At 39.1% G+C, this 25,553-nt stretch overlaps 1 protein-coding gene across 12 annotated transcripts in view; it reads right to left on the reverse strand.

Moving 5' to 3' along the window:
• Positions 1-412: 412 nt before the first annotated feature.
• Positions 413-25,553, reverse strand: part of MIPOL1 (mirror-image polydactyly 1) — a 292,792-nt gene continuing 267,651 nt past the window's right edge. For 11 of the 12 annotated variants that reach the window (XM_039535472.1, XM_039535476.1, XM_039535479.1 and 8 more), the window contains one exon: positions 5,501-7,460. In XM_039535472.1, the coding sequence (XP_039391406.1) occupies positions 7,394-7,460 (67 nt within the window). In that variant the 3' untranslated portion in view covers positions 5,501-7,393. Of the gene's footprint in view, positions 446-5,500; positions 7,461-25,553 lie in introns of those variants that run through there. The other variant, XM_039535481.1, reaches the window with a different exon arrangement.

The raw sequence follows: 25,553 nt of genomic DNA on the forward strand, positions 1-25,553 counted from the left end.
ATTACCCCAAGTAAACAAAATAGGAGGATTTATAAAAGTCAGAGGAAGTGTTAATCTGACCTCCACAAGCCTAATTTACATGGCCAATATTTTATGTGTCAGATAATCACTCACTGATGTTGGCACTACCAGAGGAGAAATATTATTACAAGGATGAACAAGTAATGTTTCCAGTTTATTAAGTATCAACATATTTTCTATCAATACCAGGCACAAACATATTAGTCTTTCACTCCTTTATTTTCAAACACACTGGAGTCATAGCATAAAATCCTCCACCTTCTGCATTTCATATTACTACAAACTGACGCAGCAATGCAGTAGCTGATCTTGCTTCAATCTCTGTCAGTTCTTGATCTTCTTCAATAGCACAGTGCAATTGCTAGTCTTTAGTGATCTTCATTGATAATATTCCTGTTCTTCATTAGCTTTATTATGTTAGAATCTGAGGGTGAAAGTAAAATTTGCTCCAATGTGTGAAGTGGATGAAACAAAAATACTACTACTATTGGACATGTTAAGATATCAAGCATAGTGGTAATGCAAAATCTGAGCTGATGCAGTTTTCTCACCATTAGTTACTCTCTTTTTGGTCCAGTATATTCTGATAGAAGTATACTCTGATACACTGTTGCTTTGTTGGTTAATAAAGTGTAAAGTGTATTCACCAAGTAAACTTAATGGCTACATTGAGAAATCAGTTGTTTTATTTTCTGAAAGGAAGGGGATTCTGACCTGTTGATAGCTGAAATCCTGCTTAGACATCAGTATGTGGCCTCATATTACAGAGATTGATTTTTATAAATAGCATATAGAGAACACACCCATTGGGCCACATAAAGAATTTGTGAAACAATAAAACTACATCTGTGAAAGTCAAATACTGAAAAATAAAACTCTAGGTCTCCAATCTGCAAGTTAGAGCAGTTCCCAGGCAGTGGTTATTTATTTATTTATTTGTTTTCTCATGCATTTTAATTTATGGAAGTCTCTTTGAAAAGGTTTGCTTCAGAAATTTGGTCAGCTAATATCTGTCTGTGACAAATGCACCATATTAGAGTTTCTACCCTTCTGAACTCCTTGGGATAACAAGAGTTATTTCTTCAATTTTATCTGGGAATATAGTGTGCAAACTTACTTATAGTTTGGATAAGTATCAGTTGTAGAAAGTTCATGTAATTAATAAATGGATCTCCTCTCTTTGGACACTGTATATCATATGTTCTCCTTAGCACAACCTCTTGGAACTTGGGAGTGGCCTGTTCCATTAGACATATTGCTATTTTATCTCATGACAATGAAAACACCTGTATTATGCACAAAACCAATTTGAATGCATATGAACTTTTCTAATGTAATGCAGTTAGCAGAGGTGCCGACTTCCTAAGTTCCGGGGGGTGGGGGGTGGGGAAGGGGGCTCGACCCCCACTCTGCCCCAGGCCACGTCCCCACTCCATCCCTTCACCCAACCCCCCACCCATCTCTTCCCACCCTGTTCTGTCCCCTCCCCTTGCCTCTTCCTGCCCCACTCCTCTCTCTCCCCCAGTGCCTCCTGCACTATGCTGAACAGCTGATCACCGGTGGGCAGGAAGTGCTGGGAGAGAGAGGGAGGAGCTGATCGGGGCCTGCTGGCGGGCGGAAGGTGCTGTGGGGAGGGGGAGGAGCTGATCCATGGGGCTGCCGGTGGTTGCTGAGCACCCACTATTTTTTTTTCCGTGGGTGCTCCAGCCCTGAAGCACCCACGGAGTCAGGGCCTATGGCAGTTAGAATCTCTGGGTCAAATTTAACCCTGAAGTAAGCATGCTAAACTCTACTCGAAGACAATGGGAGCTGTACTTGTTTCCCCAGAGCTCAATGTGACCATCTGCATTTGGGTTCTGATCCAGAAGAGCACTGAAACACATGCTTAACTTCAGTGCTTTGTTGAATTGGGGTCCTGGTAGGGTTTAAACAAAACAAAGGTATACTTCCATGTACAATCATACTGAGGAAAAAACCCAACACAAGCCAACCAACTAGCCAAACAGAAGAGTCTTTCTACTTCATATTTAAGAGCAAAAATTAAGTTTTACCTCTAACCAGAGCCACATGAAAGATGGTAGTTTCAGTTTGCAGTGGTTTTCATCTCTTGAGTTTCACTGTGAAGTTCAGGTTCAAATTAACCAGAAAATTCAAAGCAAGCTTAGGTTTTTTTTACTTTAAATTATAAAAAAATTCCCTATCACATGTTGGAAACAGAAAAGAAGGATTTCTTTTTTCTGAAGTTATTCTACCATATCAAACTGTCTGCTTATAGCCTGATCCTGCAAAGTACTATGGGTAATGCTTACTAACCCATTGTAAGCATTACTCCTACGAGGAAGGGTCTGTGGGATCACACCCCTAATATATTTTATTCATTCTATGAGGAAGAAATCTGGGTCACTGACATGAAGCTTCAGATTCCAAAAGACATTTTTGAAATTGCATGTCTGCCGTTGCAGTGAATTTTGACTCTCATTAGTTTAATGACAATATTTTATGTTACTTTTTAAAAAAACCTTTACAAAGACTATTTTAATGAAGGGATTAAAAATACAAAAAGCAAAGAGACAGGTAACTTGAGATGCAACTTTGGAATGTATAGGGCTAGTTCAAATGTGCAAGCTTGAACTTAACAAATGTTTAAAATATTTGAGTTTTTTAAACAGTGCCAAAATAAACCACATCTTTTCTAAAGACTACATATTTAGCTAGGCACTGGCAATGCAAATCTTTCAACCATTCCAAGTATTTGTTTAAAAGCCTCACAGAACACGTGCGCTCCCTACAAAACTGAAGAATGAAATGTTTAGATCACTGAAGCCCAGCAGCTGACTTACGATCAAGCTAAAACAAGACAAACACTTAGTTTTTTGGATTTGTGAATACATTTTTTATTTACCAGTACAGTGGAAGAAAAAGGAATATTTTGCACAGACCTTATGTTAACTGGCATAATGATAAAAGCCAGATGTACTTCATGTAATGCTGCAACTCTGTCAAGTATAGTACGAGAGAAACTGCCATTCATTTGTTGCAACAGTTTTCTCTGCCTCACAGTAAATTGTTTATTCTGGAACATGGGGCACAGCACCCACAAAAAGCAGCATTATATGGCATTATTTTAAACAAAGAAAACAAAGGCATGTAGAAACTGACATTTAGATAGCAACTTCATTTTTGTGTGTGAATTCAAGCAATTACAATTCAAGGTCACCTAATAAGATTTTTTATGAAACCATTTTAATTTGGAAACTAAAGTGAATGAAAATCTTATAAAATATCCTATAATTTGAAAAAAACGGAATGTCTTTGTGACAACACATTGACGTTGTTAAATGATTTCAATGTGATAGCTTATTTGTAAAAGCAGTCTTAAAATTCTCATACATTAATAATTAACTAATGAGTCTACCTATCAGCTGAATATATTTAAAGAGGGTTATAACTGATTTCATCTATAGGGTTCCACTAACAAGACTGAGTGGGCTATGAACTTTTCAACTATCAGCAGCTTTCCTGACACCAATGTACAAAACTACGCTATGAGATTTTGGCTGTGGGCTGAATGAAAAACAGTACTAAATGACTAAAGGGCCACAGTTCTGTTCTGTTAAAGTTGACTTGTCACAATATTGTTAATTAGTGAGGGCTTAGGGAAGGCTTACTATGAATATAATTACAGTGCTGAAAAGCATTAATAACATTCTTATTCGGAGACAACGTGACACTATTTACATATTTTATCATGGCATGCATCATGAATGGCTCCCAGTGCTGTCACTCGCTGCACGATCACACAGAGAAATGCACAAAATCTCATGAGGGATATGAAATGCATATATATCTCCATGCTACATCGAAGTAATGGTGACACTGCTTACACCAGTAATTACTGTTGTCATAGTCTTTGCCTATGGAAGACAAGCCCCTTCTCTGAACTGGTGGCAAAGGAACTACCACTATCGGAATGTAATCTGATACAGCCTCATCCTTTCCCTATAAATAAGGAGACTAAAAAAACCTGACTGTTTTGCAGTTATATAGTATGTTACACCTTGAAAGTGCTGTACACACATTAACTAATCAATCCTCACAACAACTCTGTGAGGAAAAACAAAAGCAAAATACTACTATCCCCATTTTACAGGTGGGGAAACTTAAGAGGGTGAAATCCTGCCCCCCCATTAAAGGTAATGGCAAAACTCCCCTTGATTTTAATGGGTCCAGGAATTCACCAACACTACAGAGATTAAAGGCCTGATCCCATACCACTGAAGTCACTGGGGTTTAACCGTTCATTTCAATGGGAGCAGGAGCATAAACCAATTTATTTCAATGGGAGTTTACCTAGGCACTTTTGAAAATCCCACTATGTGCCTATCTGATTCTTTAGGTGCCTAGATACCTTTAAAAATCTGGCCCTAAGTGAATTGCCCAAGGCCACACACCAAGCCAGTAGCAGGGCAGGATTAGAACTCAAGAGGTTCTTCACATTTAGAGGAGCCTTCCCAAGCATTTTCCCAAAGAAGACAAATATTCGTAGCTGAATTTTAAAAAAGTGATGGATAATTTAACAATGAATAAAAGTAATTTGTAGTTGCACTACAAAGGTGCTAAAAATCCATGCTAAAAGGTAATCTGATCTCATGCTTCATGGTGTAAGTGGTAACACAGAGTCAGGAAGGAATTTTCCCTCATATACAACATGGCACAACTGTATTATGGACGGTCATCATCTTGCTCTGAAGAATCAGCTATTGGCCACAACCAGAAAGAGTATATTTGACTTAATGACTGCTGATCTGATCTTGTATGATCAAGCCTACTTTCCTGGATACAAGGGGAGGATGGAAGCATGATTATGTAAAGTCTGCATGTAAAGGACTAGGAGCTCTTTCATTAGGGAGTCTGTTTTTCATTTGGGGGGGTTATTTTTAGCCATTTTTTTTTTCGTTTTATGTAGCTGTCCAAAAATCAGGGTAGATTTTTTTGTGGGCTGTCTCTTTATATACACTGCAATGAGTGATGCATATTATATATACTGTATACTGCATATATACTGTAATGAGTAATTGTATATTATATATACTGTATATACTGTAATGGGTAATTTCTTTATAATGTTCCCTAGTGAACTTTAGTACAGTACTGTTTCAAACAGCATTATGTCATAGCGCACTAGGGAACCTTTTGTGCACGCCAGCCACGTCTACATGGACCAATTAATGTGTACTACAGGGATAGGCAACCTATGGCATGTGTGCCGAAGGCGGCATGCGAGCTGATTTTCAGCGGCACTCACACTGCCCAGGTCCTGGCCACTGGTCCGGGGGGCTCTGCATTTTAATTTAATTTTAAAATAAGCTTCTTAAACATTTAAAAAAACTTATTTACTTTACATACAACAATAGTTCAGTTATATATTATAGACTTATGGAAAGAGACCTTCCAAAAACGTTAAAATGTATTACCGGCACGCAAAACCTTAAATCAGAGTGAAAAAATGAAGACTCGGCACAGCACTTCTGAAAGGTTGCTGACCCCTGGTGTAATACATTAATGCACTTTAGAAAGCACACCCCACAGTCCACATTATTGCTCCATGTAGGCAACTCCTTAGATACAAGTAACCATTTCCAGTGTTCATTGGATAAACACCAGTTTCATTTTTTGTACTAAGAGCGCTGTACCACTTAAAACTGAAAATCAGAAGCCCTACTCTTAAGAGGGAATCAAGGGGAAAATTCTAGATACACCTAGATAAATGTGAAAGTGATGGCTAGGTCACTCAAGCATGGACAACAACTTCTTCCTTCCTTATTTGGCCATTTCTCTCAAGCAGTATTGGCACAAGGGTGTCCATAGCATGTGGCATGCCACTCAGTACACCACTGGGGGTTCAGTAAGGATATTAGAATAGGGCAGTAGTTGCTTCCAATCTAGTGAGAGCAGCATCCTCGAGACAGTAATGACAGGCTCACTTTGAGCACAAGAAGAAGTAGGGCCTGGTGCAGCAGTCATAGGTTCCTCTAGGGTTTTACCAGTTCCCAGGTCTGGAAGCATGAAAGGGTCATCCGTGATTTAATGACTATGGAGGTTCAGAAGCAATAATCACAGTCTGACTTTGGGCAGAGTGGGTGGTTAGGAATCACTCACAGAATCTCCTGGGGCATAACAAGTACTATGCGCTGGAGGTAAACCTACCTTCCCCTGCAAGTGGCCTAGTTGGGGGACTGAAACCAAAAGAAGCCTAGGTCTGCAGACAAAGAATGCCGAGTGTCTGACCAGAAAGAAGGACCCTGAGTCTGATTCTCCGCATATTGCAGATTTCTTTCCTTCATTCTTCTATTCTCTTTTTTCATTGCATCTATAAAAGCAATCACTAAAGAGAGAAGACAGCAGAAACACACAAAAGCTGGATGAGGGGGGCTGAGCAGAATGTTCAGTGCTTCCATTTCAAAGGCGGAGGTAAGAAGATTGATATAGAAGAGGTGAGGCTGTGCCTTACACAGTGGAGGTGAACGGCAGTTCCTTTGCCCCAGCAAGGTGGAGTATTAACCCCGCAGAGATTTTTTTTCATAGGAGAGGGAAGAAGAGTGACATATAACAATCAGAATAATCATCTCTACAGCTTCAATACTGATCAATGTAACTACATTTTTACAAATTAATGAATCTACTCTTTTAGTGAAATCTAACTGTACATACGTGTTTATAAGGAGCTGAAATGGATCTGGAGTAGGATTCTGTGCTAGCTATAGAAATTATTTTTAAAGCCATGTGTCTACCTTCCCCATGATGCGTGTACATAATTCTGATTAACAATTACAATACAGAGGGATTATGAGTGTGCATTAGAAGGAAAACATCTCCATGATATTAACATAGAACACTGAATCTGAACCTCTATTACAATTAAGAAATATATTCAACATTAAAATATTCAGTTGTTTGCAGATTGATACATAGTATAGTAGCTTTACACTTTGCAGGACTGGCCCCTGAAGCAGGCCATATGTGACATGGCCGGGCTGTGCCGTGCAGCAAACTACAATCCGACAATGTTAACTGAGCGAAGAGACTATTGTTAAAACAGCACACAAATGATTTCCACAATACTCACTGACCATACCACAATACAGCTGCTTAAAGCAAATACATGTTTGCAGAGATACAGTTTGACAAATAACACAACTCAGCAGCAAAGTGGTTAAACATTTATGATTTGATTTTATCTCAGTCTGGAATGTCATTGGAGTGTCCCACTTCTAACAACTGTTTGCTAAGTTAAGGCTTTAGTGTTTACACAGTGCTGAATGAAGCAGCCTGGTCACCAGATGTGAATACTTCCCTAGGCTGGAGCTTTCAATCAGATCACAGTCCTAATGGTCCCTGCTCCAACCTTCTTCCTCAGGACGTCCACCAGCCTTTCCAACCTGAGATGGGAGCAATGGGGGGAAGGGAGGGAAGAAAATAAAAAGGAAGCTAACATTAGGAATGTTCTGGCTGAAAGAGACAGTGTTTGCACTGAACCAAGCTGTCCTGGTTGTGGTCATGCTAAGAAACAAAGCATTACTGTAAAAGACAGACACTAGGGCAGAATGCAGACAACTTGAGAGAAACTTTTAACCGACAGCCCAACCCAGTCACAGTCAGAGGTGTATATCAACTCATCTTACCTCTGTGTAGTACATACAGTATCTGAGACCCCCAGGATACACTAGTTTACACAGGACTATGAATAAATCTTGCTGCAGATATGCCGCGATACATGGGCAGCACATTCAATTCCTGGAGGAAAAAAACAACCCTACTTTGTGGCCGTTGCCTTCACTAAACACAATACTAATTGTCTTATTTTCTTTTAGCACTTGGTACTAAAGCTATGTGTACACTACAAGTGGTACAGTGGCAAGTTTGCAGCACCGCAGCTATGCTGATGTAGCACAGGTGCTTCCTACATTGACAGAAGGGTTTTTTCTGTCACTGTAGTTAATGCGTCTCTCTGAGAGGCGGTAGCCAGGTCAACAGAAGAATCCTCAGCTGCACCTACAGTGGGGGTTAGGTTGACCTAACTAAGGTGCTGAGGGTGCCAAATTTTTCACAGCCCTGAGCACCGTAGCTAGGTCGATCTAATTTTTAAGGGTAGACCAAGCCTTAGCTCAATTGTACAATGTGCCTCGCACATACTGTATGTTTACCTCTAAAAATCCCATATGTGTTTATATCAAAATGTCTTTTCAAAATACATGTAAGTCCAGTTTCTGAGTTGAGAGTGTGTAAGATGTTATGTCTACACAGGTTCATATGTTTTGAATTGATGATACAAACAAGAGCATATAATAATTTAGGGTCAAATCCTGCAAAATGCTCAGAGTCCTCAATTCCCATAGACTTCAATGCAGTGGGAGTGAAGGTGCTCAGTGCCTCACAAGATCAGACTCTTCCTGGCACATAACCAAACCCAAATTCTAAATTTGTCCAGGAGTTTTCAGTCACATGCATTTTTCTTAAGCACTCAAATGAAAGTGTATTTAGCTATTTCCTCGGTTTATCTATTTTTTTATGTAATCCTCCAATGAAGATTCTCCCACAAATAAACCCAGAGCATAAAGCTGGACATTGAGGGAAAGGGAATATTTTCAGTGCCTATGCCAGTTAACAAGAGTTGTGACTTGTGAGTCCAATTAGCTGCACATAACACTGAAAGTTCATCATCTTTTCGGGTCGGAGAAGATGTTGTGTGTATATGTGTTGTACACTGCACAACATTGGTAACATCAATACATATATACATATATACTGCACAACACTGGTACATAAATTCAATATAAAAGTAATTCAACCCCTTTAAAGCTGAAAAATGCATTTGATCTAATGGATGCATTAGTGACTTCAGTGCAAAAGAATTAGTTCATGCTTCTTGGATTTACTGCCACAAGTTATAACATCTGATATTCACTGATGTGTACAATTAGGTACTGAAACACTCACATTTTCCAGGAACCTCTCAGCACCATGAAACTACACCTTTTATTGTGCTATTCAGATGACTTAAATCCTGAAACCAGATTAGGAACTCACTACCCAAAAGCAATTGAGGGGAAGATTATCAACAGGCACCAGGAAATGACACATGGAAAATGTAAATGGTACTAGTTGCATTTTCCACAGTGAAGGTACTGGAGATGCAGTTTTTATGTCTGTGTAGTTTCACATTTTAAGTATTAGCACAGGTAGTATCATTACAGGTTAACTATTCCTCCTCTTCCCCTTCCCCCTGTCTATATATCTTTGTCATTTTTTCTTTTGTCTTTTATTTTCTATAATTTCCATTATTTGCCATAATACATGCATCTACAGGAGTTCATCAGACTTTTGGGGGTGAGGGTCAGGCAGGAAACAACTTACCCACCATGATCAACACAACTCTCATAAGTTAGTTCTTATGCAGTTTACCCTAACCAGAAATACTTTTCCAGGCTGGCTAAATGAGTGGCGTTTAGGTTCTAGAAGATCTAAGGATTTTACCTCATAGCTACATGATAAGCCATATTTTTCTTCCCTGTTACTTAGAAGTTTATATATTTTATCATTTCCTATTTCAGGGACAATAATTAAAATAACTTGGAATATAGCTGTGAAAATTTTATGATGTAATGTTTTTCTTTTGGAAAATGCTGATTTGACAAAATCAAAACATTTCATGGGAATGCATCTATTTTATTGAAATTTTTGATGGGAAATTATTGAAACACTTCATAGGGATGAAACAGTCCATTCAGACTTCATCATTTTGATAACAAATATGTTATTAATGAAATGTTTCAACTTTTACAACAGTAAAAACAATAACATTATAAAAGTCAAAATGATAAAGTTGAAACAAAATGATTTGACCTTATTGAAATGAAATCTTTTAATTAAGGCCAATTAAAATATTTCGTTTCACAGGAAAATTCCAAGATTTCTACTTTTCATCCCAATGGCTTGTGATGGGATGTCAGATGGGGTGGGATCTGAGTTACTACAGAGAATTCTTTCCTGGGTGTCTGGCTGGTGAGTCTTGCCCACATGCTCAGGGTTTAGCTGATCGCCATATTTGGGGTTGGGAAGGAATTTTCCTCCAGGGCAGATTGGCAGAAGCCCTGGGTTTTTTCTGCCTTCCTCTGCAGCGTGGGGCATGGGTCACTTGCTGGAAGATTCTCTGCACCTTGAAGTCTTTAAACCATGATTTGAGGACTTCAATGGCTCAGACACAGGTTTGATACAGGAGTGGCTGGGTGAGATTCTGTGGCCTGCATTGTGCAGGAGGTCAGACTAGATTATCATAATGGTCCCTTCTGACCTTAAAGTCTATGATTCTATGAAACACAATTTCAAAATCTTTTCCCATGGGACGGGAATTCCATTTTTCAACCAGCTCTAATTTGAACAATTGAAGTCAATGGAGTGATACCAATTCACATCAGCTGAGGATCAGACCACTGTATCTTATCTGCTTTCCATCTGCAGGAGATATGCCCTCTTTCATTGAATAGACATCAGTTCCCTATCCTTCACTGACCAGGAATTGCCTAATGTCTCTGCAAAAGATCTGGGAGATATCCAAGGAGAGCAGCTTTGATGGCTTTTTTAGGTTAAGGATTAAGATGACATTTTTAATCTTCACGAATGGGGGCTGTAGGCAGGGCCAATTCTGGGGGTGGGCAAGCAGGGTGGTTGTCCTGGGTGCTGACTTCCCGGGGTGCTGAAGTGCTGTGCTGGTTTCTTCCCCACTCTGATCCTGAATGGCTGGTTGTGTTTTCTCCCACTTTCAGCTGCTGTCGGGGAGCACAGTCCTAAAGCATTTTCTCTCCTGGCTCACAAAATGGCTAGGGCTGCTGCTGGCTCTAGACCTGTTCAGGCCCACAAAGCTCAGTGTTATTGGAATATGAAAAGGGAAGGAGGCCAGGCCTGATTTCGATGTCATCATTCACCTCCCTTTACTTTTAGCAGCTGCTAGGACCTTTGGATGTCACAGATATCTTCTTTATTATATTCAATAGCATCGCAACAACCTTCTCAGCCTCTTTAAGCACCTATGAAAATCTCTCTCATACTAGTACTTGTCCCCAGGATAAGACAATCCCTGCTATGGAACAAGAGGGATGAAGAAACTAATCTGATGCACTAAAAGTCTGAGATTTGAGGGTTCATTATTTTTTTGAAAACAGAAACACCTGATAGTGTGATTATTTAAATCACTGTTGTATTAAAAGCAATGCTGTGCAGCTGCACACCTGGGGGAAAAACTACAATGGTTTCAGTTATTTAAGTACCTTTAAGATCATAAGGTAAATATGGAATAGAGGTCAATGTTTAAACTTTCTCCTGCAAGCGTGCTTAGATACGGAGATATTGTCACAATTTTGTGATCAACCAATGGCAATGGACACCAAAGTAGACAAGTTAGTGAAGAGTTGCCCATATTTGAAAAGAAATACCAGTAGGATGAAAGTTGCTGTCTTCTGTTTAACCTTGCAACTCTCAGGCCTCATTGAAAATAATGAGGCTTAACAATCATAGCTTCTGCTCTTCAGATGAATGATGACTGCAATCATCAGAATGAGGTATCCAGCACCAAGTACAAACTATGCAGAGCTTATGTGCCTTTTATTTCAGTCCTGTATGGATTTGCATTTACTTATTATTAGAAAAATGATTATTAATAGTAGGAGATTAAGAAACTGCATCTCTAACATGGATCTAAACAATTCTGTGAAATCAAAAATAACAGCTAATTATGAATTAAATCACAAAGACGGTGAAATTCACCTTTATGCAAAGAGCCAGCAAAATGCCTACTTGTACCCCTAAAAGCCCTCTTAATCCCATAACATAGTGCTCTGGCCTAAATCAGTGTTAACAACCCCTGGTACAAGCCTCAGGACTCAGTTTTGGGAACTATAATTCTGTGTCCCTGTTGTCCATCACAGAGCCCAATTCTGCCACCCTTACTTACAGGGTAGCACCTTTCTCTGTGAATAGTCAACTAAAGTTAATGAGACTCCCTGTGTAGTAAGGTATTACCCAGAGTGAGTAAAGGTGACAAAATTGGGCTGCTGCAGATTTCCTGCCTCCCTTTCAAGGTTGTGCCATCTAATCCACGGTGGAGCTTGTTGCTCCAAATGCCATTCTTATGACAGAGATAGTAGCCTAAATTCCATTGTGCACGCATAGCTGAATGGGAGGTGTAGGAAACTAGTTGGTACACCAGATCTCTTAACTGAGGTAATTTTTAATAAAAAGGATGGACGCCAATAGCCTATAGGAAGTAATATTAAGAACATAAGAATGGCCATACTGGGTCATACCAATGGTCCATCTAGCCCAGTATCCTGTTGTCCAACAGTGGCCAGTGCCAGATGCTTCAGAAGGAATTAACAGAACAGGGCACTTTCTTGAGGGATCCATCCCCTGTCATCTAGTCCCAGCTTCTGGCAGTCAGAAATTTAGGGACATCCAGAGCATGGGGTTGTGTCCTTGACCATCTTGGCTAATAGCATCAATGGAACTATCTTCCCTGAACTTAATTCTTTTTTGAACCCAGTTATAGTTTTGGCCTTCACAACATCCCCTGGTAACCAGTTTCAGAGGTGACTGTGTGTTGTGTGATGAAGTACTTCCTTATGTTTGTTTTAAACCTGCGGCCTATTAATTTCATTGGGTGAACCCTAGTTCTTGTGTTATCTGAGGGGGTAAATAACACTTCCTTATTCACTTTCTCCTCAAAATTCATTATATACCTCTATACTATCCCCCCCATTAGTAACCACTTTTCTAAGATGAACAGTCCCAGTCTTTTTGCTCTCTTCTCATATGGAAGCTGTTCAATATCCCTAATAATTTGTTGTCCACCTCTGTACTTTTCCCAATTTAATATATATTTTTTGAGATGGGGTAACAGGAACTGTATGCAGTATTCAAGGTGGGGGCATACCATGGATTTATATAGTGACACTATGATATTTTCTGTCTTATTATCTATCACTTTCCTAATGGTTCCTAACAGTGTTAGCTTTTTTGACTGCCACTGCACATTGAGCCGACGTTTTCAGAGAACTATCTTTGATGACTCCCAGATCTCTTCTTGACTGGTAACAGATAATTTAGACCCCATCATTTTGTACATATTAGGGCTGTCAATTAATTGCAGTTAACTCATGCGATTAACTAAAAAAATTAAGCGTGATTAATCGCACTGTTAAACAATAGAATACCAGTTGAAATGTATTAAATATTTTTGGATGTTTTTCTACATTTTCAAATATATTGATTTATATTAAAACACAGAATAAAAGTGTACAGTGCTCACTTTATGTTATTTTTATTACAAATATTTGCACTGTAAAAATGAAAAAATTATAAAAGAAATAGTATTTTTCAATTCACCTCATACAAGTACTGTAGTGCAATCTCTTTATCATGAAAGTGCAACTTACGAATATAGATTTTTTGTTATAAAACTGCTCTCAAACAAAAAAAAAACAAAAAAAATGTAAAATTTTAGAACCTACAAGTCCACTCAGTACTACTTCTTGTTCAGCCAATCACTAAGACAAACAAGTTTATTTACATTTACAGGAGATGCTGTTGCCTGCTTCTTATTTACAATGTCACCTGAAACTGAGAACAGGCATGTGAATGGCACTTCTGTAGCTAGCATTGCAAGGTGTTTATGTGACAGATATGCTAAATATTCATATGCCCCTTCATGCTTCGGTTACCATTCCAGAGGATATGCTTCCATGCTGATGCTGCTCATTAAAAAATAATGCATTAACTACATTTGTGACTGAACTCCTTGGGGGAGAACTGTATGTCTTCGGCTCTGTTTTACCCACATTCTGCCATATATTTCATGTTATAGCAATCTCGGATGATAACCCAGCACATTTGTTTTAAGAACACTTTCACAGCAGATTTGACAAAACGCAAAGAAGATACCAATGTGAGATTTCGAAAAATAGCTACAGCACTTGACCCAAGGTGTAAGAATCAGAAGTGCCTTCCAAAATCTGAGAGGGACAAGGTGTGGAGCATGCTTTCAGAAGTCTTAAAAGAGCAACACTCAGATGCAGAAACCATAGAACCTGAGCCACCAAAAAAGAAAATCGACCTTCTGCTGGTGGCATCTGTCTCAGATGATGAAAATGAACATGCATCAGTCTGCTCTGCTTTGGCTCGTAGTCAAGCAGAATCCATCATCAGCATGGATGCATGTCCTATGGAATGGTGGTTGAAGATGAAGGGACATATGAATCTTTAGTTCATCTGGCACACCTGCTACAACAGTGCCATGCAAACGCCTGTTCTCACTTTCAGGTGACATTGTAAACAGGAAGCGGGCAGCTTTATCTCCTGCAAATTGTAACCAAGTTTGTTTGTCTGAGCAATTAGCTGAAGTAGGACTGAGTGGACTTTTCGGCTCTAAAGTTTTGCATTGTTTTATTTTTCAATGTTACAATGTACAATTTTTTGTACATAATTCTACTTTTGTAAGTTCAACTTTCATGATAAAGAGATTGCACTACAGTACTTGTATAAGGTGAATTGAAAAATACTATTTATTTTGTTTTTTACAGTGCAAATATTTGTAATAAAAATAAATACAAAGTGATCACTGTACCCTTTGTATTCTGTGTTGTAATTGAAATCAATATATTTGAAAATGTAGATAACATTCAAAAATACTTAAATAAATGGTATTCCATTATTGTTTAACAACACGATTAATCGCGATTAATTTTTTTAATTGCTTGACAGCCGTAGTACATATGTATTCATTCATTTTGTATATTTGTTTTGATATATTTAGGTGAAGTTGCAAACATTTATTACGTTTATCTATGATCTTGCAAAACAGGATGAATTAATCGTTTCACTGCTGTGCATCTTATGCTGTGAAGAAATACCTTGCGGAGGAGGTGCTCTTCTGAGGATAACTAAAATGTATAAGACAACACTTATCCCAAAGAATAAGCATAGATAATGACCCAATTTGCTTCACCTTTTAAAGCTACCCAAAGAGTACACTCAGGAAAAAGATGTTTCTGACCTTTCAGTGAAGATTGAACATGCATGACTGACTGGTGGAAAAAAAAATCAGCTCTAGTGACCAAGGTCCAGATGTTTAAAGATATTTAGGGCCCAGAAGATAACAGATAGGCTCATAATGGAGCTCTCTAAAGTGCTTAATCTTGTTGGCACCTAACTTGCATTGATTTCAATAGGACAGGCACCTAACCTGCTTAGGTATTTTTAGAAATTCCACGAGGCACCTATTTTCATCGTTAGATGCCTAAATGCCTTTGAAAATCTAGCTCTAAGAGATTATTTCACCTTACAAATATCACTTTACTGCTGTGCAATTTCTTTTTGCTATATTGTATCTATGTATTCAAAGATCTATGTTAAAAGAAAAAAAAAACACTGGGCCAAATTATGTCCTCATAAGGATATGTACTGCTCCACCTTTAGTCATATTGAGCCGCACATTCCAAGGGCAATAAATTCCATGCTTAAAGAATGGATAAAATTTGCCATATTTGAAGAGCATAAAAAGGAGTGAGAAATATTCTTTATCTTATTTCTCTAGTGTCTACCTAAGTGCTTCTCCTAATAACCCTGCACAATAAGAAAAGTCCTACAGGTTAAAGGCAAAGACATCTGCAAAGCTGGTACATGGGTATTTCTTACTTTAGCAAGAGATGTTTTGCCTTTAAGACTCTTGAGTTGTGCTAGACTAATGGTGCTCTTTTTTTATATGAAGTTGGAGTTAATTCTAGGCCAAAACCAAGGAAATCTGTGGCTGAATGTACAGTAGTGGCAAATAGCTTTACTGGTGGAGTCTGCTACTGTGATGTTACTAGGTGGAATAAATTCTTCATGAAATGTTCATAATCTTTGAGAAGAAAGTCCCATCTACAGAAGCAGACTGCCTAAGCAGTCAGAGATCTCTTTCCCAAGACACAGTCTGCTTGCTTGCTTATGCAGTTACTTTAGATTTGTGCTCTCTTGTCCCTTACGTATGCTGTTCTGGTTTGAATACTGGATGTGGTTAGACAGTTCTAGGTGCTTGACTGATTTGATTTTTAGTAGATTTATGGATTTTCCTTCATTGATGTTTCCTTTTGGGTTGCCATACATTTGAGGTGGGCTCCAGATTTCCAGAGGCTGATGTCTACTCTGATTATGAATAATTCTGAATTATATAGAAGTTTCCTTATTAAAATATATTTAAAAATTCTTGATGACAGAAACTTTAATATTAGCTATAGGACTCTACTCACTGCTCTTTCAGTTCGCTCCTCCAACAGGAGACCAGATGAGGGAATCCAGCTTTAAACTGGGGTTTGGACTTACTATAAGATCTACTGACGAAGGCTGAGAGATGTGCTGAATCAGCGCATTCCCCCCTGTGCCCCTTCTCTGGCCTGAGCTGCCCATTTTATGGTGGACAGTGACATAGAGCCACAAACCTGAGTAAGGGCTTGTGTAGAGCTGCACTGCTCCAAGGGGATCACTGAGGAGATTACAGCTCAGGTCTACCTAAAATGTACCTCTACTAGATAATAGCATCCTTCAATTAGCCTTATGTGCTAATCTGCACAGCAATACATAGACTAGGGCAAAACAATAGCTTCTACCTGCAGATGGATGATAAAAGCAATAAAAACAAAACCCTTGTGGATTTTGAAATACTATATAAAGGCTTATAAACCTACACTCTAACCTTTGGTTATCTGTCCAACAGATTAGATTAGGCTCAGGCCATGAAGATGGCCTTACTTGGGTGCTTGATGGCTTCTTGTGGAATGTATTTTGCTGACATTAATGCCTCTCCCAAACCCAACAGTTCTGACACATTCCATGACGAGTAAGAGGCAGTAGACAGAAAGAGCGGGAGATGTTGGTGTTTAACAGATCAAGTGGCAGATCTGCTACAATCCTGTAACAGATTATTTATCGGATAAAGCCTTGATATGGTTTAGAGGCATCATGCGGCTTTCCTCACACTTAACAAATATTCTTCTACATCATGTCTGGATGTCTTTCTGAACGAAACACTCTGGTCTCAGTCTCAGTCAGAAGTTATGAACTGGATGCAGGAATTACTGGGTGAAATTCTAGGGCCCATGTTATGTTGGAGGTCAGACAGGATGAATAAAATGGTCCCTTTTGGCCTTAAAACTTAAGAACGTAGAGACTGACTAAGCAGAGCCTGTTAGCGCTAAATCACATTATACCATCGTGATGAATTAACCTACTCCAGGAACTTTCACCAACTACTGACTGGCAAGCACTGTTTGTTATGTCACTTCAATAAGTATGTTCCAATGAGCTCCTGGGCTTAAATTTGGCAGTGGAAGCTATTGTCTCACAGTTACACACTGACCTAAAAACAAGCATTTCTAATAAAACTCCTTCAGCGGTTTCTCTATCAGAAAGAATAATTTTGTACTGGATTAAATTTAGAGGTAAATACAGCCAGTTGGACTCCTTTCAAAATAAATCTGGTTTACATGGGCCTTGGCTAAAATATTAAATATTGTTCTGTGGCTCACAATAGCTAACCTTGCCAAATAGTTTCCCCCTATACCTTCTGTCTCAAAGATTATGAGCCTGACATTAGCATTGCCATGTACCTTCTACCATCACTTAAATCAAGGAAAAGTGAGTGTCAAACACGACCATTCTGTTTTTATAGTGTTTTACTCCCAATGGAGAATTAGGCCCTGTGTCCATATTTGGAACTTACGTCATTCTTGCTAAGGGTAAGCTGTTCCCCTATTTTAGAGTACTTACTAAGAAGTGCATTTACAACTGGGTTTCAGTACAACCAGCCTCCCATGTATTTATCTTTTAGAGTGCATGCTCTTTGGAGCAAGGACTGTCTTTATTTGCTGTACTGTGTCATTCTGTGCAAGTTGTTGACACTAAACAAATAATAATAATTAGAATAGATGATAGATTCAGATATTTAAAGGCCAGAAGAGACCATTAGATCCTCCTGGCCACAGAATTTCATCAAGTTATCCCTTTATGGAGCCCAATAATTTGCATGGTAGCTTCATTAGTGGCCTATTGATCCCACATGTATATTAGAAACCACTTTCTAAATTCTTTCTTTACATGTGACTTACTTTATGCTGGTTTCTCCATGACAGTTTGTCACTGACAATTATTGCTTCAGGTAATTTTGTTCCATAGTTTGTTCTGTTCCTTGTAGAGTTCATATAAAAAATCCTGGCATCAGAACATGTGTCTTGGAATGACCACATTTTCACAGCTTTTTTGCTTACATTAACTGGGGGTTTATTTGATTTACATACCAAATATTTACTGGAACAATTCTGTCTGTCACATGCATAAGAAAAACTAGCAGTTTTGCCTTTCAGGTCAGATAGCTTTACCATAGAAAGCCTTTGTGCCGAAGTATTTATTGGTTTGAAGGGAGGAGAAATCACTACTTCCTATCAACCACAGAAGAATACTCGCCTTTCATTTTGGTAGTGCTGTTTGATGTTATTAAAAAGTCATGAACTCCTGAAAGGCTCAGTCTCTCTCCTAACAGTTCCCCACCCTTCTCTCAAGAGCATTCCTTCCAGAGAAAAGCTGCATTTGTATCTAGCTGTGATATTCACGTGCAGGACAGCATTTAAGAGCAGATTCTCAGCTGGCATAATCAGCATATTGACTCCAACAGAATTATGATGATTTACATCAGCTGAGGAGTTGTTTCAATAATATTTCTGATAGGGTCACTTATTTTTTGCAGTTTCCGTGTTATATACAATCCATTTAGCAAGACAACCAACATTCTTTTTAGCAGTTGTATTTACTGCTGCTAAAGCTGACAGGTGTCATAAGATACCCATACAGACAAAAGGCAAGTTACTGGCAATATGGAAGAATGGTGTGGGATCCCAGTAGCTCTGTGGGATCTTTCAAATCTAAGCTAGGACCCTGAGGTGGTTGCAAGGTCCCAGATGAGGGTTTTTCTGTTTGTATGGCTGTTTTAAAGAACTATTCTTTGGATCCTGTAGTATTTCTTCAGGTTACAGAACAGATAGTACTTATCTGCAATGGAGCCAAAGGTAAGCCCTTGCTTAGCCTGCTGGGCAATGCCCAAAATCCATTTCTCTTTTTAACATCAAAACTGACTACCACAGCCTGCTGTGCCTATTGTCACCATGTAGAGTATTCATAAACTCTAGGTTGGAGTATGTGGTCATGGAACAATCATGGAACAGATGTTTTTCTTTCCACAAGAGATGAGGTTTGTGATCACAGAGATTGAGACTGACAGTGAGAAAGCTTGCCTGCTAACCAATAAACTGAACCAAGCTGAGAAAGCTAATAAAGCTATACACAGATTGTAAAGTAATAAGATCAAGAATACGAGGGTCTCATTTTTTGTTTTGTTTTTAAACCACTGAAAAAGAATAAGATGATCAAAGCAACAAGATCAGGGTTTGAAATTTTCTCTGTTCCTAAGTCCGGTAGTTGCTATATTCAGTCTTGGATCAGTGCCTGCTAGACTGAGGCTAGGTCTACACTGGGGGTGGGGGAGGAGGTCGACCTAAGATACACAACTTAAGCTACGCTATTCACGTAGCTTAAGTTGTGTATCTTAGGTTGATTTACCTGGCTGTGAGGACGGTGGCGAGTCGACTGCTGCCGCTCCCCTGTCGACTCCACTTCCGCCTCTCGCCATGGTGGAGTTCTGGAGTCGATGGCACAGCGATCGGGGATCAATTTTATCGTGTCTACACTAGATGCAATAAATTGATCCCTGATAGATCGATCACTACCTGCCGATCCGGCGGGTAGTGTAGATGTACTCTGAGGGACAGTGACAGATTTTAATGACCCACTGTCTCTCAGACACCAGGGTTGGAAAAGAACGTGAGTCCAATCATAGCGAGCTGAGAATTCTGCCCTTTCAATGCAGGGCTAGCTCTAGGGCTTCTTATGGGGAACAGGCAAACATCCTGCAGCGACCCACACTAGCAAATACTGAAAGTTTTGTTGTGCCAGGAAATTATTCTGTACGGGACAGCAATCCCTATTCCAAAACACCTGTCCCTCCAGGGATGCACGTTAGTCCCCCACTAGTAGTGTGGAGGGCTTCTAATAATAAAATACACTATTACTAAGGCTAAGATTTTGTCATGGATATTTTTATAAAAATCACGGACAGATCACAGGCAATAAACAAAAATTCACAGAAGCTATGACCTGTCTGTGACTTTTGCTGCAGTGGCTCCATGGTTTCCCCCACTACCATGGAAGCTGTGGGGATCCCCCTCCGCCTGCGGCAGCTGGAAGCTGAAGGGTGGGCCTCCCTCCGCTCACGGTGGCTGGGAGCTGCAAGGTGGTCATATTTCCCAAAGAAAAAACAGGACACCCCCAGCTGCTCGCCCAAGGTGCCCCCTCATCCTCCCCCGACAAGAGGCTGTCGCCCGTTGCTGGAACCCTGAGGAGGGGCCCTCTTAGGAGTCTGTCACCTGTAGCTGGAACTTTGCTGGGGGTCCCGGTTGCTGCTGTCACCTGTTGCTGAAACCCTGCCAGGGTTCCACTGATTGCCAGCTCCAGAGTCCCGAGTCCCTGGGGCTGAAGCAGAGGATGTCACGGAGGTCTCTGGAAGTCATGGCTTCCGTGACTTCCACGACCTCCATGACATAAATGTATCCTTAACTATTACCACTACTTAGCACTTAGAGTGCGTTTTACCAAAAAAAAGTGCTTCACAAAGGCGAGTGAGTAATATTAGCTCTATTTCTCAGATGGGAAAATGGATGGGCAGAGAAGTTACCAGTAAGTGACTTGCTCAAGCTCAAACAATAAACCAGTATGGCCCCAATCCTGCAAACACTTAATGCATGTCTTTAACTTTATTCACAAGTAGTCTCATTGAGTAGGATTGCTCAAGCGTGCAAAGTTAAGCACATGCATAAGTGTTTGCAGGATCAGGACTGAGGAAAGCTGGGAATAGACCCCCTCTCTTTTGGCTCCCAGTCTCATGGCCTATCCATGTTCGTACTTGGGGATCTAGAATGCTTCCAAGTTTGGAGAACTCTCTTAATGGTATGTATCAGAGGGGATATGCTGCAGGAATTGGAATTAATACAATAATAATATCTTCTGTTGGAGATTTTTGCCCTCTTTAGAAATACTCAAAAATGACCTAAAAACGGATTATCTGACAACTGTAAAAACTTTTTAAAGCATAAAAATCAGTTCTATAGAATTTTGTGTTAGTTACACAGTAAGCCAAATGGTGTATTTTTAAAAGTCTCTAGGGAAGCTGTGATTATCTTTAAACTTTAAATGTTAATGCCACCATTCTAATGCCTCTCTGCATGCTTCAGACAAGTCCTCCTTGTAAGACCAGATCTGACCTTCTTGTCTGTCTATTCCATGTCAGCTTCACCTCTCTTATGTGTGCCCTAGTCAAATCTTGTTTCCAATGAGGTTTGCAAAATTGCAAATACAGTTACACTGCCCAGGTTTGTGTTTCTCGAGCGCATCCCACCAAGACGTAGTTTTGGCGGTCTCTGCTTAAAACACTAAACATCCTCTTGACACTGTAAACAATGAAGACAAGATTGTGTTCTTTCTTGATTCTGTGCATATTTTACAAACACAGAGGCAGACTCTTGGGCTCTAGACAGCTCTTTTTTGTCTTCTCCCTTCTCGTAGGTAGCCGTACCATTATCACTGAGAGCAATGGGGAGTCTATGGAGTAAATTCTTCCCGTCCCCCCACCCCAAACCACCATCAATTCCCCTTCAATATTCTTTTAGAAAAAAACTTTTTTTTATGTAGGCGTGATGTATTTTAGTTGATTTTCCCTCCTGGCATAACTGAGGTGATGTCGCCCAAGCTGAAATGGCAGAGATGGTGCCATAGAGAGATCAAATGACAATGGGAAAGGGTTTGGAGGCACAGGAATGTAGTTAATTAAGCTCTCACTTGTGATAACTCCCTCATGACAGATTACATGAGTAGCCCAAACTGCCCAACCTTCTGGCAGAATCCAGTGGCATATACCGAGCAATACATCTTGCCCATAGACCTTTCAGTACCTCTGGATTTGGAGGTATTCACAGTTGGTTAAATCCTGCAAACCATGTACTGAAAAAACAACCGCAGACTATTTATTACTAGTCTCTCAATAATGTAAGGAAAATGCTGCGGATGAGCCATTTCTCTACCTACGTTATCTATTTCTTGTAATGTTTTAAAAATATTTTGGATGGGCATTATTAATGGAGAATTAATAGCAACTGGGGCCCCATAGTGCTGGGGGCTGTACAAACACAGGGAAGAATGCAGAGGTGATCACTTGCATACAATAGAAAAAAAGATCGCAAAGGCATTGTTTGAGGATTAACATTACTCAGCAAAATGTGCCATCTGCACATGCATGGAACTCTCCTCAGATTATGCTGCAGACATGCTGCCTCTCCATATAAATTCCTTGTTTAGAATATTAGAACCTGCTCAAAGTCTTGTGGGAAAATCTGGGTGCTAGTTTAGTCATTTATTATTGGGTTAGAAATATGAAAAACTACCTTTTCTTCATAGAATTGGGTAGGTTCCACCTTCACAAAGCACTTGCACCCCTGGTTAACTTTAAGCAAGTGAATAGTCCCATTAATTTCAAGTCTGTTTAAAGTTAAGCATGGGCTGAAGTGCTTTGCTGGATTGGGGCAATAGTTATTTCCATTGGCATTGTAAAAAACAAGAGTGACTAGCCCAACCATTCAGTAAAACTTTATAAGTAATTCATAAGCCTCCAAAAAGATTGAATTTTTGCTGAGTTTTTACAATTACAGTTTTATCTGGCTACAACATTCAATCTTTTGCATATTTTCAGAAATATTTCAATATTATTAAAAATACCCTTATTTATATTCCAACAGCCAAGTCACAAATAAATTATTTTTTACCTTTTTTGATAAATGGTGCTGGCAAGACAATTAAATATTATTTAGTAATGGCAATATAAATGCCCTGAGTATATTTTATTTGGATAGAAATTATTAAAGCTAATGGTTATTTACTGAGACACTTACTTTTTCACCTGGGAAAAAAAGCAAGCTCCACAAAAGAGTCTTCTTACTTGTCTTTAAGGAGTATTTAGCATGTTTTCAAAAAGGTAATTTAATAGTTTGTCATAGAATAGTTGACTATATGCTTTAAAATGCTATGTAAATATGCTTCTTGGTACTGGACAAAGTGTACAACTCCAAGATCTAATTTGTTTGTGTTATTGGTCTTACTAAATATTAGTCTTTGCTAGTCTGGTTTACACCATTTATCTTGACTATGCCAACATTCTGATTTTGTTCTGAAGTATTCCACAACAAGCTGATGTTATACAATACGAGCCTTAGAGCTAGCTTTTCCAGTTTACTGAGTATACTTAGTATATTTTGTTACTGATAAATCAATAGAACCACATTGTAATGTACAAACTTCCATCTCTGTGAAGCAGCTATAAGCAAACTGTAAATGAACACACAGGTCAAAAAATGGGATGCTGTGATTATGTTGACTCTGAAAACATTTGATTTTCAAACATTTTACTGTATAGGAAAAATAAGTTGTAGCACTGCCTGCATTTTCTTGAACATTAAAGTGATAAATATTCAAATGATGATAAATATGTGTGTTTAGATCCTAGTTATTTATGTTTAAAAACAATTATTGTGAGGATCTGTGTTGCAGGCCATATTTTATAGTAGACAAGTAAAATAAATGTACAAGTAGATAAATACCTGACTTAGGCTATGTCTATACTTAAAATTGTACAGCTGTAGCGGTCAGTGTGGTAGACACTTACTACAGTGATGGGAGGCGCTCACCCATCACTGTGGGTAATCCTCCACCCCTAGAGGTAGTTGCTAAGTCAACAGAAGAATTCTTTCATTGACCTAGCAATGTCTACACTAGGGGTTAGGTAGGCTTAACTACGTCTCTTAGGGGTGTGGATTTTTCACACCCCCAAGACATGTAGCTATGACACATATAACTTTTCAATGTAGACCAACCCTTACATTCTGAGCTTGATTCTGCATCCCATATGCACCCGAAATTCCATGAAGACTATGTAAGTTTGGGCTGTGCAAGGAATGCAAGAATATCTCTGTAAATATCTTGAGGACAGAGTCTCTTGACTTCATTCTTATGTAGATCACTGAACAGAAGGTTGCCATTCAACACAAGCCATTAGATGCCAGAAATCTCACTTCAATCCATGGCATCGGGGATCTCAAGAGAAAGATATCCCAGAATGTATCACTCTCTGACACCCCAGAGACTAGGCTTGCAATGAGACTTTTGGTATTTGATTTCAAAGACAGGTGCATTATGGGATATCTTCAAAGAAGCAGAAAGTGTCAGGAGGGTTCAGAGATGGGAAATAGATTAGATAAAATTTATTTCTGTGCTGAAAGGTCTCCACAATCTGGCTAGTAGATAGTGGGGGAGGCATTCAGCACCTGCATCAGTTTTCATTTTACCTTAGTTCATATTTAAATATTTTATATTAATTTATTGACTTAGAAATCAAGGTGATGTGGCAGACTCTACCTAGTTAATTTTAATCAGTATGTATCAAATTGTATTAACACTGAAGATAGGCCAGGGCTGAGACATACTACTTATTGAACAGCAACATAGATAGTCTGCCATCAGATGTGCTGCTTTATTCTTGGACCACTAAGGCATTATTCCTGGACCACTAAGATATTTCAGGTGTTGGAGAAAGATCCTGAATTGTGTCTTTTACATCAGCTATAGAATCCACCTCCGTGAATTCCTCTGTATATGTATGTTTCAGAGTCCACAAGAACCTTCAATATGTTTTCCAAATTATTTCTGAACTCATGTCCACTGTGTAGTTGTACTGTACGGGATCTGGGAGTATTTTCTTTGACCAAAACTGAGAAGGTTTCAATTTACCTCCTGGAGGTCTCTCTTCTGAACACCAGCATTTACTAGAGGGCACTAGCTTTATCATCCTGCTGTATTAATTTTTCAGCATCTATTTATGAACTATTAGCTTCTTTCTTTTAGTACAGTCTCTCTTGCTTATTTTAAATAAGCTAATTGCAACTGGAAGTCTTGTTTTCAGATATCTACCCATTCATAATTGGACAGATGATTCTGATTATTCTCTTTTCTTGAGTATATTTTTTGACCATTTTTTTCTGCTAATCCTTTTGATGTTGGATATTTTGAACTGGGTGTAACATGCACAGAAGCCCACTACACTACAAATGCTATGCATTTTGTACTAGTACATAGCAGACCATTATCTGAACACATTTGATCAAGAATTTCATGCTTTGCAAAGACAGATTTTCAGGTGACTAATTACTGTTTTACTCAGCTCAAAGTAGCCTGAATATGAGTGATATATGGGAAGAAAATCTAAGCAAAAAAGGAATTCAGGAGAGCAGGCAGTTTCC

Source organism: Mauremys reevesii, linkage group 4, assembly GCF_016161935.1.
Source record: "Mauremys reevesii isolate NIE-2019 linkage group 4, ASM1616193v1, whole genome shotgun sequence".
In the NCBI taxonomy this organism is placed as follows: Eukaryota; Metazoa; Chordata; order Testudines; family Geoemydidae; genus Mauremys; species Mauremys reevesii.